This window comes from Pyxicephalus adspersus, chromosome 9, assembly GCF_032062135.1.
Source record: "Pyxicephalus adspersus chromosome 9, UCB_Pads_2.0, whole genome shotgun sequence".
Taxonomy (NCBI): domain Eukaryota; kingdom Metazoa; phylum Chordata; class Amphibia; order Anura; family Pyxicephalidae; genus Pyxicephalus; species Pyxicephalus adspersus.
Genome location: NC_092866.1, coordinates 47,954,373 through 47,968,220, shown reverse-complemented (window position 1 = coordinate 47,968,220; position 13,848 = coordinate 47,954,373). Strand labels below are relative to the sequence as shown.

At 36.9% G+C, this 13,848-nt stretch overlaps 1 protein-coding gene across 1 annotated transcript in view; it reads left to right on the top strand.

The window, feature by feature from the left end:
• The first annotated feature begins 2,341 nt into the window (after positions 1-2,341).
• LGR4 (leucine rich repeat containing G protein-coupled receptor 4) overlaps positions 2,342-13,848 on the top strand; it is a 49,901-nt gene continuing 38,394 nt past the window's right edge. Inside the window, exon 1 of the mRNA XM_072421833.1 lies at positions 2,342-2,410. Coding sequence (XP_072277934.1) covers positions 2,349-2,410 — 62 coding nt within the window. The 5' untranslated portion in view covers positions 2,342-2,348. The remainder of the gene's footprint in view (positions 2,411-13,848) is intronic.

Sequence of the window (13,848 nt, the reverse complement as noted above, 5' to 3'; positions counted from 1 at the left end):
CATGCAGCAGTAAGTGATATATGTAGGATTACCAGCTAAAATAAAAGAAAAAGGTCTTAAAAGAAATGAAGCCACCACAGTCTTCCAAACTGCTCTTCCAAACAATTTAAACATGCGTGAGACTGTTGTTTAAGGACCATGAAGAAGTAGTTTAAGGGGGCTTTGGGGAACCAGAACAATTACTGAGAGGGGGCTTAACTAAAATTAGGCTTCCTGTACTCTGCACCCCTCGCTCTTGTTTTGTAGATCCTAATGTTGAGGCATTTATCTCAGGTACGTGAGCACACCACACATGTACATGCCAATTTTTAGCAAGATTCTTGAGGCCAACGTAGGACCAAAGACTCCACCGCAATTACTGGATGGATAAGACTTTATAATGCAGTCCCAGACATTGGCCTCTTTATGGCAACTTAAATTCTTTTCATCAATATCCACAAATCATGTGTCTTTAGAGGAAAATCCTGACTGCAAGTAATGTCTTAAATGACGTAATCTGTTCCTGAGAGCGCAGAAACCGCCAGAACAGACTACATTTTAATGCAATAAATAATTCTGTTACAGTCTTGTAAAAGACATTATGTACCAATCCATTTCAGTTTACACTTTTTAAGAACATTTCTTATTGTCCAATGTGCCTAATGGTTGGCATTTGCAGACTGTCCATTTTTTACCAGACCCACAGCTAAAATGTACAAAATCTTTTACATAATTTTACATAATTGCTTGTTGAAGTAAAGATTAAGTCTTTTTTTTTTTTTTTTTTTTATTTGTTCCCGATTTTATGAATTGGGTCAGTCTTCTGAAACCATTTTTGGGTATGGTTGGGTGCTGGTGGTTTGTCCAGTAAGAACTGTAGAAGCAAGTCAACACTTCATAGGTCTTGGCCTTGCCATCGTTTAACAGGGTCCTCCGTCTGGTTCACGTACTATATGTGCATAAAGTTTCAGTTCACCAACAAGTGGCAAGGCCAACTGGCATTTGCTGAAAATGTTTTTAGATGCGATGATTTCGTTTAAATTCATTTTCCAGCCCAAGGACTGGTAAGATGCAATATATCACATGGTTTTAGGCTTTATTTCAGCCTTCAGCCTTGCTTTAGCTCATCTATTTTGTTCAGTTGCCCAAGGTTGGAACGTGTCCGTGTTTTTTTTTTTTTTTTTTTTAAATGCCCGATTGAAAAAATATTTCACAGCCACAACTAGCAGTATGCCAGGTCTAAATAGTAGATGTATGTTGTGGCTTGCAATGTACCAGGAAATATGTAGAATGTTCTGTCACAAGGACATGCACTGGTAGCATTGTTTAAGGATGATCTGTTTTAAATTTAGGGCAGTTGCCAAGACAAATAGTAACTCTGTATGCTTTTAATACTTCTACTCCAGTGAGATGATTCTGTAGTTTTAAGCTTACGTGGTATATGGTCTATTATTCCTGGCAGAACACAGACATTTATTTTGTGGTCATTTTTAGAAAGTGTCTATTCTTCTAAATAAAGCGTACAGCTGTTGATTGTTTATTTTTATTTTGGTAAATATATAGTAATGAAAAATGTTGGTGTTTGCTAAAGCAGAACTCTGAGTACGTAACAATTTAAACCTTTAAAATGAGGAAGTTCCTGGCCTTTGTTCTAATTGCAAGTAAATAATTTCTCCTCAATCTAAGCCCTTGATGCCCAACTTGTGACCCAGAGGCTGCATATGCCTGTTTGGTACTTGTATAGCCCTTGGTGACAGCAGTCGGGAATAGCAAATGTCAATGGTGGTGGTAATGGCATGTAACATATCCCCAGACTCTGATTTGTCTTCTGGAGCAAAAGTCTCTACTTGCTTTTGTCTACAGTTCCCGACCATGTTTTGTAATACATATGAGATCTCTGGCAAACTTCTGTTACTTTACATATACTGAATAATATTTTTGGGTCTCAGGTGGTGATGGGGAGTTCATTTCAGGCCTTCCTCCTCCTCATTATTTCACCGCTACTGGTCTAAGCACCTTGATTTCTTCTAATTCCACAGAATCATGTTAGAACTTCCAATACTAAAAGTTTCAAAACTTTAAAACTGAAGTTTATTTTGATAACATTTTGCCTTCCCCTCTTCCTACCTGGTGGAGAGCTTTTATGATTGAAAGAATTGAAATCCATGAATAAAAGGGCTGCATCGGGGACATAAGACTGGGGAGGGAAAGGCTAGATGTTCCTGGACATCCTCCAAATGGAAATGTGTTGGGTTCTATTTGCTTGTCACTTCTTAATAGACAAATAGAAAACAAATCATGTGCAAACCTAAATTTTAAAACATTGTTAATACAATTTTCTTTTTCTATTTCTTTACAGAGATATCAGCATGAACAATATCACCAAGCTACCGGAAGGGGCCTTTAAAGGACTACCGTATCTAGTAGAATTGTAAGTATGTGTTTTGTTTATAAATGAGGACTCATTCTGATCTGTAATTTTTTCTAGTGCAGTCTTAAAAGTAACCGGAACCTTAGAAACCTTAGAAGAAAAGGAACCTTAGATTTTTTTTTTTTTGGTACAGGTACTTGTATGTTCTACTCTGAAGCATGATTTTTGTACATGTATATACTTTTGTCTCTGCAAATTCCTACTCTTCAGAAATGTCCTTCCAATTTGTTGCCTTACCAACAGTTTTCAAGCCATAAGTGGGAATAGAATGAGACATCAAAGAAAAAAAGTATAGGCATGATAATTATTATTCAGAGGAACACATACAAATACTATTCAGTTCAGGTTTACCTTAAAGCAGGGGTGTCAAACTCAAATACACAGGGAGCCAAAATAAAAAACTTTGACAAAGTTGCGGGCCAACCTTAAAATTTATTGAAAAAATTGAGGAAATTTGTTGGAAACACAGAGGTTTTGCTTCCTATGCCTATTTCTCTATTTGTAGCCTTTTGAGTTAAATTTCAATGGTAACCTTTTTGCACAGGCAAACAATAATAATAACAATATTCTTCTATGAAAATCCAACCATTCAGGTCCATGCCTTGGAGTAGCAGGGAAAAGTACAGCTGAGGGGGAGTGCTGGAAATGCCGGACACGGGCAATGCGGAGCTAAATCGGCCCGCTGCTGAAACTCCCTCTTCATTGAAATAACGCCTCTACTAAAATTCCCGGCATTATTTGTGTCTATAAAACAGTCCAATGCGGAGCCACGTAAAGGCAGAGAGCATGCTGGTCTATAGACACGAGTGATGCCGGGAATTGTAGTAGCAGTGCTATTTCAATGCAGCGGCTGGCCGGCTGCAGTTCATATTTAGGATTCCTTTGGGTACCAGATTTGGCCCCCGGGCCAGAGTTTGACACCCCGGCCTTAAAGTATTGCTTGTGTTCTCATTAGATGTATATTTCAAATGACTGTGTCACCAAGACAGGAGATGTATGTAAAGCAAAAAAAAAAACATTTTATATTGTTTCTGAATAGAGAAGAGAATGATTAAGACTTCTGTTAGGGTACTTTTTTTTTTTCTGGCCATTCATGAAGATCCTTCCACACATCCCAGATATATAACAGGAGGTAAATTAAGGTTTTTATGAACCTGGGGGTATCCTTCTTTGCCATCACTAAAACTGGTTTACCCATAGGAGGATTTTATTGACTACAGAAATGTTTTTGATTTTCCTATCACTTCCAGTCCCAGTAATATTGGTCATCAGGACTTATGGAGTGGTGGATCTCCACATTTTAATGCAAACAGCTATAAAACAACCTAATAAGAGCCTAAACCTTAATAAAACCTTTTCATACTCTATTCAGCTATTTATTCTCAAACAATTAACATTTAGCTTTACATTGTTATAGGGTGAACAGCCTACAATAGAGATTTTCTAAGGCTTTGTCTTTATCCAAAGCTGGGGTTCCTTATTAACTCACAGCAACCATTCACAAATTGAATTTTGCTTCCTACAGTAACTTGACATCTGGTCACTAGTGGTTACTTCATTTTATTTGATGTAGCTGGTCTTTGTAGCACCTTAGAGAGTAAGCTTATGAATGGTGACCTCAGCAAGACTTCCCCGTCTTATGTGGTGCCGTGTATGGTTTTCATTTCTCTAGTTCATAGAACAATGTGTGTGGGCTGCATTGTATAATATGCATCATCCATATCCAGATATTGTTTTACTGACCCATAAAATGTGCTGTGCAGGTTCATAGTATACGGTTTTGTTTGTGTGTGTATGCGGTGCTTGTGAAATAATGTAAATTCTAACTAATTATTGTTTACACTATCTAGGTGGGTGGGTTACTGTACAGATCGTGTATATTTGGGTTTATATTTATATAAGGGATTTCAGGACCAGTTGTCCAAATGATTCCAATTAGGTGCGGCTTGTCAATGAAAGGGGGAAGCAGAGAATGTTGTTGACTCTACTGAAGAAAGAACGGGATTATTGGGTGGTTGGCTGTCTGCAGAATCTCACTAATACAATTATGTCAGGCAATATTGTTATAAAACTCGATATGTAACCCTAGATAAGAGAGACCACCCTATCTCCAGTTCCTATTTATTAGTATTTCATTTTAAATGTGCGCTTGAGACTTACTTCAAATCTTTCGGTTCTGTGGTAACTTGGAGCACTTATGATCAGTCGGTAAAGCTCAACATATGTATTACAATTTGAACAAATAAACCTAATACAATGGGCCTTGGTGATCCAACAAATCTTGAAGGAATTTCTTCCACCAGGTTCTACCATGATAGTCTGTCTTTTCTAGTCTTCAAGAGCTTTAATAGGTCAGACCCAATGTCTTGGACCCACCTAAATCAGACAGGCTCAACATAGCTGTTTGTAGATCTAAAGGAGGTCTATAGGAGATTTTATTGTGCATGTTTAGCCTAAATTTGAAGTTTAAAGCAGAATTATACCCTGCTCATTACATTAAGTATTAAATCTATCTCCTGGCTCCTAATTGCCTATATTTTTATCCAGCCTGCCTTTGTAATGTCATCTGTATAAACACAAATCCCCCACTCAACATGCCAATGACCTTTTTAAATAACCCCTTTTTGTTTCATTACATACCTTATTTTAGATCTAATGCTGTCATCACTAGGTCTTTGTGTGTGCAATGATTACTAAAACAACTCTCAGGAATGGCAGATATTGCTTTCAGATTGGTAGAACGCAGCGGGGCACCTCCTACTCATCCTCCATCAACCTTCCGTCATAGAACAGACAGGCTGCCAAGTCACCTGCCTGGAAAACTCTCATTCATTCCTTCTTTAACCCTACATTTAGCCAATAATGATTGAGCTTCTATATGGGTTTAAGTGATGAAGCCTTTGTATGTCTTCCAACAGGTATTTCTGCACTGGTTGAAAGTGTTATTTAAAGTTGGAAAAATTAAATCTACGAACCACCATATCTAAGGTATACCTTAGTGTATTATTTTGTTGTAGGTTAACCTGCATTTGTTGTAGGGTAAATTAATTGGTTGGATCCCTTAAATGTCAGCATTAGATCTTCTGTCCTGCGTTAAAAGGTATTTACTAGTTAAATTACCATGACAGGAATTAAGATAGAACTTGGACTAATTCGACCTACTTCTGGCATTTAGCAATATCACACACATACGTGTGAAATCCTTTTTCATACATAACAAAATGTGTGACGAGAGTGGAATTTTTAATTAACATCTATTAGCAGTACAAATCTTTCAGCGTGTAGTGTACTAGTTGGTACAGAAAATATATTGCACTATTTGTCTTGTTTATTCTTTTGCACCCAGCACACGCGGGTTCTTGTGAAAGTATAAAACTTATTTCAGGTTTGCAGTAAACTACAGCAGTTTACCAAAGCTCCCTACTACTCCTATTCAATGGGCCATTAGGAATCTTTTTGTAGTTTCATGGGTGGAAAATGGGACTTCTGGCTGTCCTTGTGTGGCCAGCCAATTTCATTGAAATGGGAATGTATTCTAATTCAGTGAGCTGCAGTTGAGTACAGTTGCTTGGTGCTTGTTGCTGGAGGACTGGAGATGACCCACTGGTTCAAACCACTGCTATGGTCTTCCAATGGGTGGACCTCCTCTATAGCCTACTTTCTTTTCTTGGGATCCCTGTAATCTTCAGCAGGGCATTGTCTCTTGCTGTTTGATCTGTGCTATAATAATACATGTGTCAATACTTCTCCCTAAACACAGTGCCATTCAGGAAACAACATTGAACTGAATGTCATAAGTATGCATGATTAGAAAAGGAAAGCCTTGGGGAACTTTGGTGCAAATCCAAAGGTATCCTTACATTTAGGTTGGTGGAGTTGGCAATTTACCTATGTATTCGACAGCTTTAAAACCAACATTTCCAATGATTTGGCTACTAGTGAGTGACCATGAGTATCAGCAGAACAAGTCACCTAGTGCATAACATTATTTCTAAGGTGAAGATTAGATATGAAGGTATGCTATGTTTTCTATGTATAATAAATGTCATTCCTGACTCATGTACTCAAGTTTATTATTAAATGCAAGCTCTAAATGTCTACTCTTGGTGATATAGATATAATTGTATTAATAATTAAATACCGATTAAGCAATACTTAAGTACAGACATCCCTTTCTCGTCCTTGCAGCTTCAGTGCTCATCGGTTGCAGCCACGTCCTGCCTAAAAGCACGTATTCTATAGATTTCTTAGAATAAGCTTCCCAGTGGTGACAACAGTGAGGCATACTTCTGTACTGTGTTTTGGAAATTTTTAATATATATTTTATATATTTTAATATCTATATTTTTAATTTCAGTAATAGGACTATGTAAAAGCATGATATAGGCACACAATTAACAAAGTTATCATCATATAACAGGAGGTTCCATAACAAGGGCAATCATGTAGGATCACATAACATTCTTTTTTTTGAAAGCTGCAGATTTCCAAATGTCGAAAATTAGTTTTATAATTATTTTAACAAACCTTATATAAGATTTTAGTGTTCACATCAATTTACAGGGAATCGGAAGCCTGTCACATAATTATTAAGAGTGTTTCTTCATATGTGCTTGTGTCTAATCTCAGTAAGGTGAGGCTTGTGAACTGTAGCCAAGCGCCAAAAGTTGCTTTTATTACTTCCCAACCTCCTCCCATTGTTTGTGTATTCAGAACTTCAGCAGAGCCTCCTGCACTGCAGCACGGAACTCTTGGTGGTCCCACTGTCTGTTTTGGCTGATGCAGCCTCACAGACATCTGTAAATTGCTTCCAGATGAGTGTCTCTGCAACAGACAAGAGAGAATGTTCAAAGCTTTGCACACTACAAAACTAATAGTTGGGTTTTTGGCAGGTTATTGTTTAGATTTACCTTTACAAACTTTAATTAATGGGTTTACATGAACACTACCTGTATTCTAAGAAAGCATTACAGAACCCACACCCAAAAAAAGAAAAAACATAACTTCAAATTTTAACAAATTCTCTATCAAACATGCATTATAACTATACAAATTATTTTTTGTTAAAAAGAGATGTAACATGCCATAGATTATTAACAGCACAGTTACCTTATGTAATTTCATTTGGCGACACCATGATTTTCTGAAAGTGAACATTTGGGACATTCTATATGTTTGTGGTGTGCAGTTCTTCCGTAGGAAATCATTTTCAGCTTATGTGATTGGATAATTGCTTTTCCTGACAGTTGTTCTATTACGGCATTGAAATTGAAACTATAGCAGGAAGACCCTCATAGTCGGCAATTAAAAGAAAAAAAAAAGTTGGTAGAAACCGTATGTGTAATGCATATTAACCGGTAGAACCCTGCAATGAAGAATGCTAATATCTTAGCAGCTTTTAGAACTGACAAGAGAATTGTTTTTCTTAATAAATATTAATTTATATTTTAGAATCTACAATACCTTTAGTGAGAATTGGGTATTGTAGGATTCGCCAATGGGTTAAATATGTTGACGTTCCCAGATGCTAGGATATCCAGCATCATTAGTAAGAATTGGGTATTGTAGGATTCGCCAGCGGGATGAATATGTTGAGGTTCCCAGATGCTAGGATATCCAGCATCTTTAGTAAGAATTGGGTATTGTAGTATTCACCGATGGGATGAATATGTTGACGTTCCCAAATGCTAGGATATCCAGCATCTTTAATGAGAATTGGGTATTGTAGGGTTCCCCAATGGATTTCTGGCAATTATGGCTAAAGACCACAGGTAGGTCCCCTCAATGTTCTTGTTGGAAGTAGATAAAACATACTAAAAATTCCCAAGGTTGGAGGATGCACCAAGCCTGAAAATGAATGTAAACCCCCAACAATTAACTTACTTGCCCCCGTTTTTTATATATTTTCCAAAAGTTAGAGAAGACACTTATTGATCAGAAATGTAAAGCTCAACAGATACTAATTTCTTTAAATTGCACAGTCTTTAAAAGAACACAACATTGGTAAATGTGCAGGTGTTCCAAGGCTCTAATGTGTGTTTGTGTGTATTTTAATATTGTTTTGCTCTGACATACAGTATGAATAGGTTTACATAGACACCATATTTTGGACCTCAAGAGTTTCTAAAGGGCTTGGACCTGGAATTTACTACTGAACTACAGTCAGTAGACAGTGGTTCGTGCTGGTAAAATCCTGCCAAACAAGATTTTGTAAATAGTTGTGAGCATGTTCTGTTCTTCCAGTTCCATGAATATTTATATTTCCCTTGGAATAAAGGAAACTCGCAGAAATAAATGTTGCACACCATGTACAGATGAGCCATATTTTTCATTCAAAATCATAAAAAAATGGGAAAGTGAATACTTTTTTAATTTGTTTAAAATGAACTGTTCACTTGAACCTCTACATTCTTACGTCCAAGAGATATTTTATAGGATTGTGGGAGCTGTGGCACAATTACAGAAGTCTGTTTATTGATGTACAGTTTGATCAGTTACCTACAAAGCTTTTCTGAGACTGTCATTGAAAGTGTTAAAATAATCAGACTGATCCTGAGAGGTGTTATGGTGCCAGCAATATTTGCCTTTTGTTTCGTAATGTGTAGTGCTGTTTCAACCCTACATAAGTAAAAGTGTGTATTTATTACATACTCCTACGCTTTACACCTTGAACTTGTGTTTCCTCCGAAGTCGTGCATGCTCTGTAGTTGCCAGACTCTTGTCACATTCTCCTTATTGCTCCTTATCTTGCAGCACAAAACAGGGTGAGGTTTAGTATTACAGTGGTGCTATCATATTCTCTGTAACTTTATTGTATAATAAAAGCATTTAAAGGGCAAGTAAAGGTCCCACTTGCACCTGAGTTGCAGGAATGCATACAACAGACCATGCGTGCATTAGTGCGTTGTGGCACCGTTCCTTCTTAATTGCACCCCAGTCCATTAAAGTCACCACAGTGGTGTGCATTGACCTTTAGAATAGTTTTGATTTCCTGGTTCATTCATACGAACTCATGCATGTGCTCCTAGTCCTTAAAGCATATCTTAATCCATCACCAAAATTGTAAAATAATACTGCATTTATTTTTTTGGATCAGGTGGTATGCTTTTGTTTTTGTTTTTTTATTCATGCTTTATCCCCTTTATTGTCATCTAGTGTTCCTGTGAATAAGACGCTTGTCCCTAGGTGAATAAATGGAGGGAGCCATGGTGGTCACCTATTCTAGACATTAGATATAATATGAACATTAATCATATTACACACTTAGAATTACAGTTTTAGTTAGTTGGCCCTTCTGTAGATTATTATTGGAGGTAAACCTTTTTGGAAGGGGTTAGCACTCTAAATGCTTGGTACTAATAAAAAAGCATACAGCACTGAACTATATGATTTGAAGGAACAATTTTGATGCACTTGTAACTACTAAAAATGTAATTGTTAGCTGTGTAATCACACATTACATTTGCATATTTAATGAGCATTTAATAGTCGTTCTTTATTAAACCTTTCAAAATCTATTTCAAGTTCCAACTTTCTAACGTATGTATCATCAACGGCATGAAAATTGTGTCACAATTTCTTCCTGAAACGTAAAACCATTAGCACAGCTTTGCTAATCCCTATTCATGGTTCAGCAAATTACTCAGCTGGGTAACTCACTGAAAAATAATGTTGACACTTAAGTGTTTTATTTCATCTGGGCTGCAGTTTTAACATTAAGAAATGTATGTAGTAAGCATCCTAGCTGCAGACGGAGTCTGAATTTTTAATTGTTTTAGATATAGAGAGAGTTATGTGTTAGTGTTTTTTACTGATTTGTAACAGCCAGCTAAGAGCAGGGGGATAGAACATTTCAAATTTCGATTGCTTTGTCCCTATTTGGGGTTTGTAATGACCACAAGGGAAGCAAGATAAAATCTTGCCAATCGGTATTTCCACAGTGCTGGTGATGTGATCAAAGCTGATGCATTATGTCATGATCTGTGCTAAAGATCAGACAGTCTAACTTTAATATTCCCATTAGAAATAGATGAAGTTGCTATTGGAGCAGCAGTGGGACAATGAAAATGTCATAATTTAGTGGAAACACTGAGCAGGACCAGTTGAGCTTTGAGAGAATGACTTTAAAAACTTGCACTTTTGTTATGAACTTTGAGGATGAATTGCTCCACAAAGTCTGCAGCTACAGAGGATCAGCAATTGCTTGTTATAACGGCCATTTACTGCTTGTTGATCATTGTAATACTTAAATGGCCATAGATGGATCACAGATTCACTGTATAGATTGCAATAATTTCTCCTTTAAATAGGAACAAATGTGCTTCAATGTAATATCATATTATTTTAGTGCAGTGATTCTCAAACTTTAACATGGGGGAACCCTTGAAATAAGTTTGTCTTCAGGGAACCCCTGCTATATATATATATATATATATATATATATATATATATATATATAACACTCACAAACAGTACATTATTGATTATTGTAGTGATCAGTGGAAAGAATGTCCCCCTAAAGATAGCCAAAGGAATCATTGGTGTCCAGTAAACTAACCTGGGAGGCACCAACTGCTCATTGCCTAAGGAACCCTTGGCAAGCTCTGAATGAACCCTAGGGTTCCACAGAGCCCTGTTGACAGTTTTAGTGGTTTATTTCAAGGTGTATGTTTTTGTAAAGGAAGAAGGTCCAACCCTACATCCAAACAGATAAGAGATCCTCAATTTGTGGCCATCTCTAGATTATTCAATAGCTGGAAGGATATAGTTGTCCTCAATCTGGTAACTGCCCAAGATCTAATCCATGTGCTTCAGATCAGCGTGTTCATTTTATGTCCTGATGTTGTGGTTTCATATTCTGAGTTAAAAGAAGATTGATGTCTGCAGGGTAAAAAAGCTGCTCATCTTCCGCTCCCTCAGCCCCACAGGCATTATTTATATCCTCTGAAGAGTTTGTGTCTAGTGCTAATAGTGCACATCCCCTCCCCGCCCCTAATTATGAGGTTCTTGACCCCTCTAAGCAGTAAGTCCGTCAACGGCCCACGAATATTTGGCAGGCATGTTAGAAAAACCTTTCTCATACTCGGCCAGTTGTATCCTGTTTCCTGGAAGATTGCCAGAGAGTGGTAAAAAAACGGATGTTGGGTGAATTGCGCTTCTCTGTTAGTTGGTTTAGCAGGATGAATGAACAGGAGTTGCCTTGAGGTAGGCCGTTCTCCTCTATTTAAAGTCACGCAACAGCTCTTGGTTTCAGCATGTCCCCCCTGCACAGTGAGCTAGTGACACTTGTTAAAGTGTAACTCAACTTAGGGGAAAACAAAACAAAATCCAGTTTAAGATATCTATGTACTTTGCAAACATTTTGCTTTTCTACCTTTTTTATGTTCTAAAGAAATTGCTGTAGCACAATGTCCTTACTGGATGGTTTCCTAAATGGGAGGGCCTGTACTCAATATAATCATCTGGTGCGCTCCCAGCGTTCTAATTATGAAAACTGCACGGTCTGCATCCCTTCAGCAGACAGGCCTTATTAGTATTATTAACTTTATAAAACGCCAACTTATTACACAGCGCTGTACAATTAATTGACTTGTGCTTGGCAATACCTCATTAGATGAAAGCTTGATTTGGCAAATAGATTAGGCAGAAATTTGATAAAAAAGTCAATCAACTGGCTTTGTAGCACTTCAGGAGGTATAATGCTATGTGGTGGCTGTTGGCACTGCTCCAGCTAGCGCTCTGTTGATAAAAAGAATAACCTTTTTTTTTTTTTTTTGGAAATGTTAAAATCGACCAAGAAAGGCCAATATTTTTTTAATAGATTTTAAACAAGTTGAATGTGTAATCTAGTGTTTCTTAGCCAGGAGTTTGCTTAGGGTTCCTTGAGCAATGAGCTGTTTGTGACTCTCAGGTCAGTTTAAGTGACACCAATGATCCAGCAATATAAGAGACATTTTGCCTAATGGCCGGCACATTCATATATTGCAAGCGGTGGATATAGTAATTATAGAAGGGGTTCCCTTTTTTATTTTTAAGGGTCCCCCCATGTTAAAAAAGTTGAAAAACTGGTTTAATCCACTTAAATGTTGGACAGGGTATACTTAGCATTATGGAATATTCCAGTAAAAATTGTACTTGTAGCTTAATACAGACTTCTGTAAATCTGTAAGCCAATCACAAAAGCAGAAATTGACATTACAAAGTCATTGACGTTTATAATGCCTGCAGACTGCCATACTGCGTAATATTACATTACAGAATGTCTTTTTGGAATTGCCAATTTTGTATGCTGTGTTTGTTTTTTCCATTAAATATGAGATGTGCTTTCTTCTTTTGTTTTTATGGTCTTGGCTTAAACATAAGATATTTACATCCATCTCTGCATAATTCATGTTATGTCTGCTATGTATAGTCTGATCCCAGTGATAATGCTCAGAGGAATTCAGAGGCAATTGAAAAATATGTATTGCATTGTAACATTGGCTTTCTTTTTTTTTTTTTTTTATACTTAATCTCAAAATCTTTTTTTTTAATTTAGAGGAGAGTGAGGAAGGAATTTTTTTTTATTATTTTTTTTTTTTTTTTATACTTAATCTCAAAATCTTTTTTTTTAATTTAGAGGAGAGTGAGGAAGGAATTTTTTTTTATTATTTATTGCTTTTTGTGCATCCCAACTAAGTATTTGTGCTTGTCACTTTTTTTCACTCCGTACGTTTTCAAGTGTGGCTTCACGTGAGCTATGTATTCAGATAATTGTCACTGGAGTCAAACCATTGCGCTTGTCTCGGGGGTGGAAGTCTACCCTTTGTACAGTGGTCCCCTAATGGTGTTCATCATTGTGCCATGGCAGATTGATGAAGAACTGATTGGAAACAACTACTGTTCACTTTGGAGGAGTACATCTAGATTATGCTCTGGCCAGCTGTAATATAGAACATTTTTGTGTTTGGATTTAGTTATCATTTAAATACAAATTAATATGCAAGTGTTCCAATTTTTCTTGGATTACTTAACGCCTTACATAGCCCATTAGGCTGCTTATGTATGTGCATCTCATGGCGCTCCATAGTGAATTCCAAAATCATTCTTTTTAATTTCATTCCATACAGTCCTATTTAGACCATTGATATCTTGGCGGTGCTTTGTGATAGAATTTGTGACACATCTTTCCGCTGGAAGAGAATGATTTATTTTTCAGACTACTCATATTTTGAATGAACATTTCACTGCTCACCTTGTTAAGTAACAATGATTGTTTAAATCTATTTATAATGGCAAGAATGGTCAATTCATGTCTCAATGTCCAAGGAAACCCCAACCCAGAGCACTTTCCTAATCGCTTTTACTAAAGCTACGTACACACTTCCAATTATTATCGTTGGTAAACGAACGACGAACGATCCTGCACGATATATGCGAACGATCGTATAGCACCGATC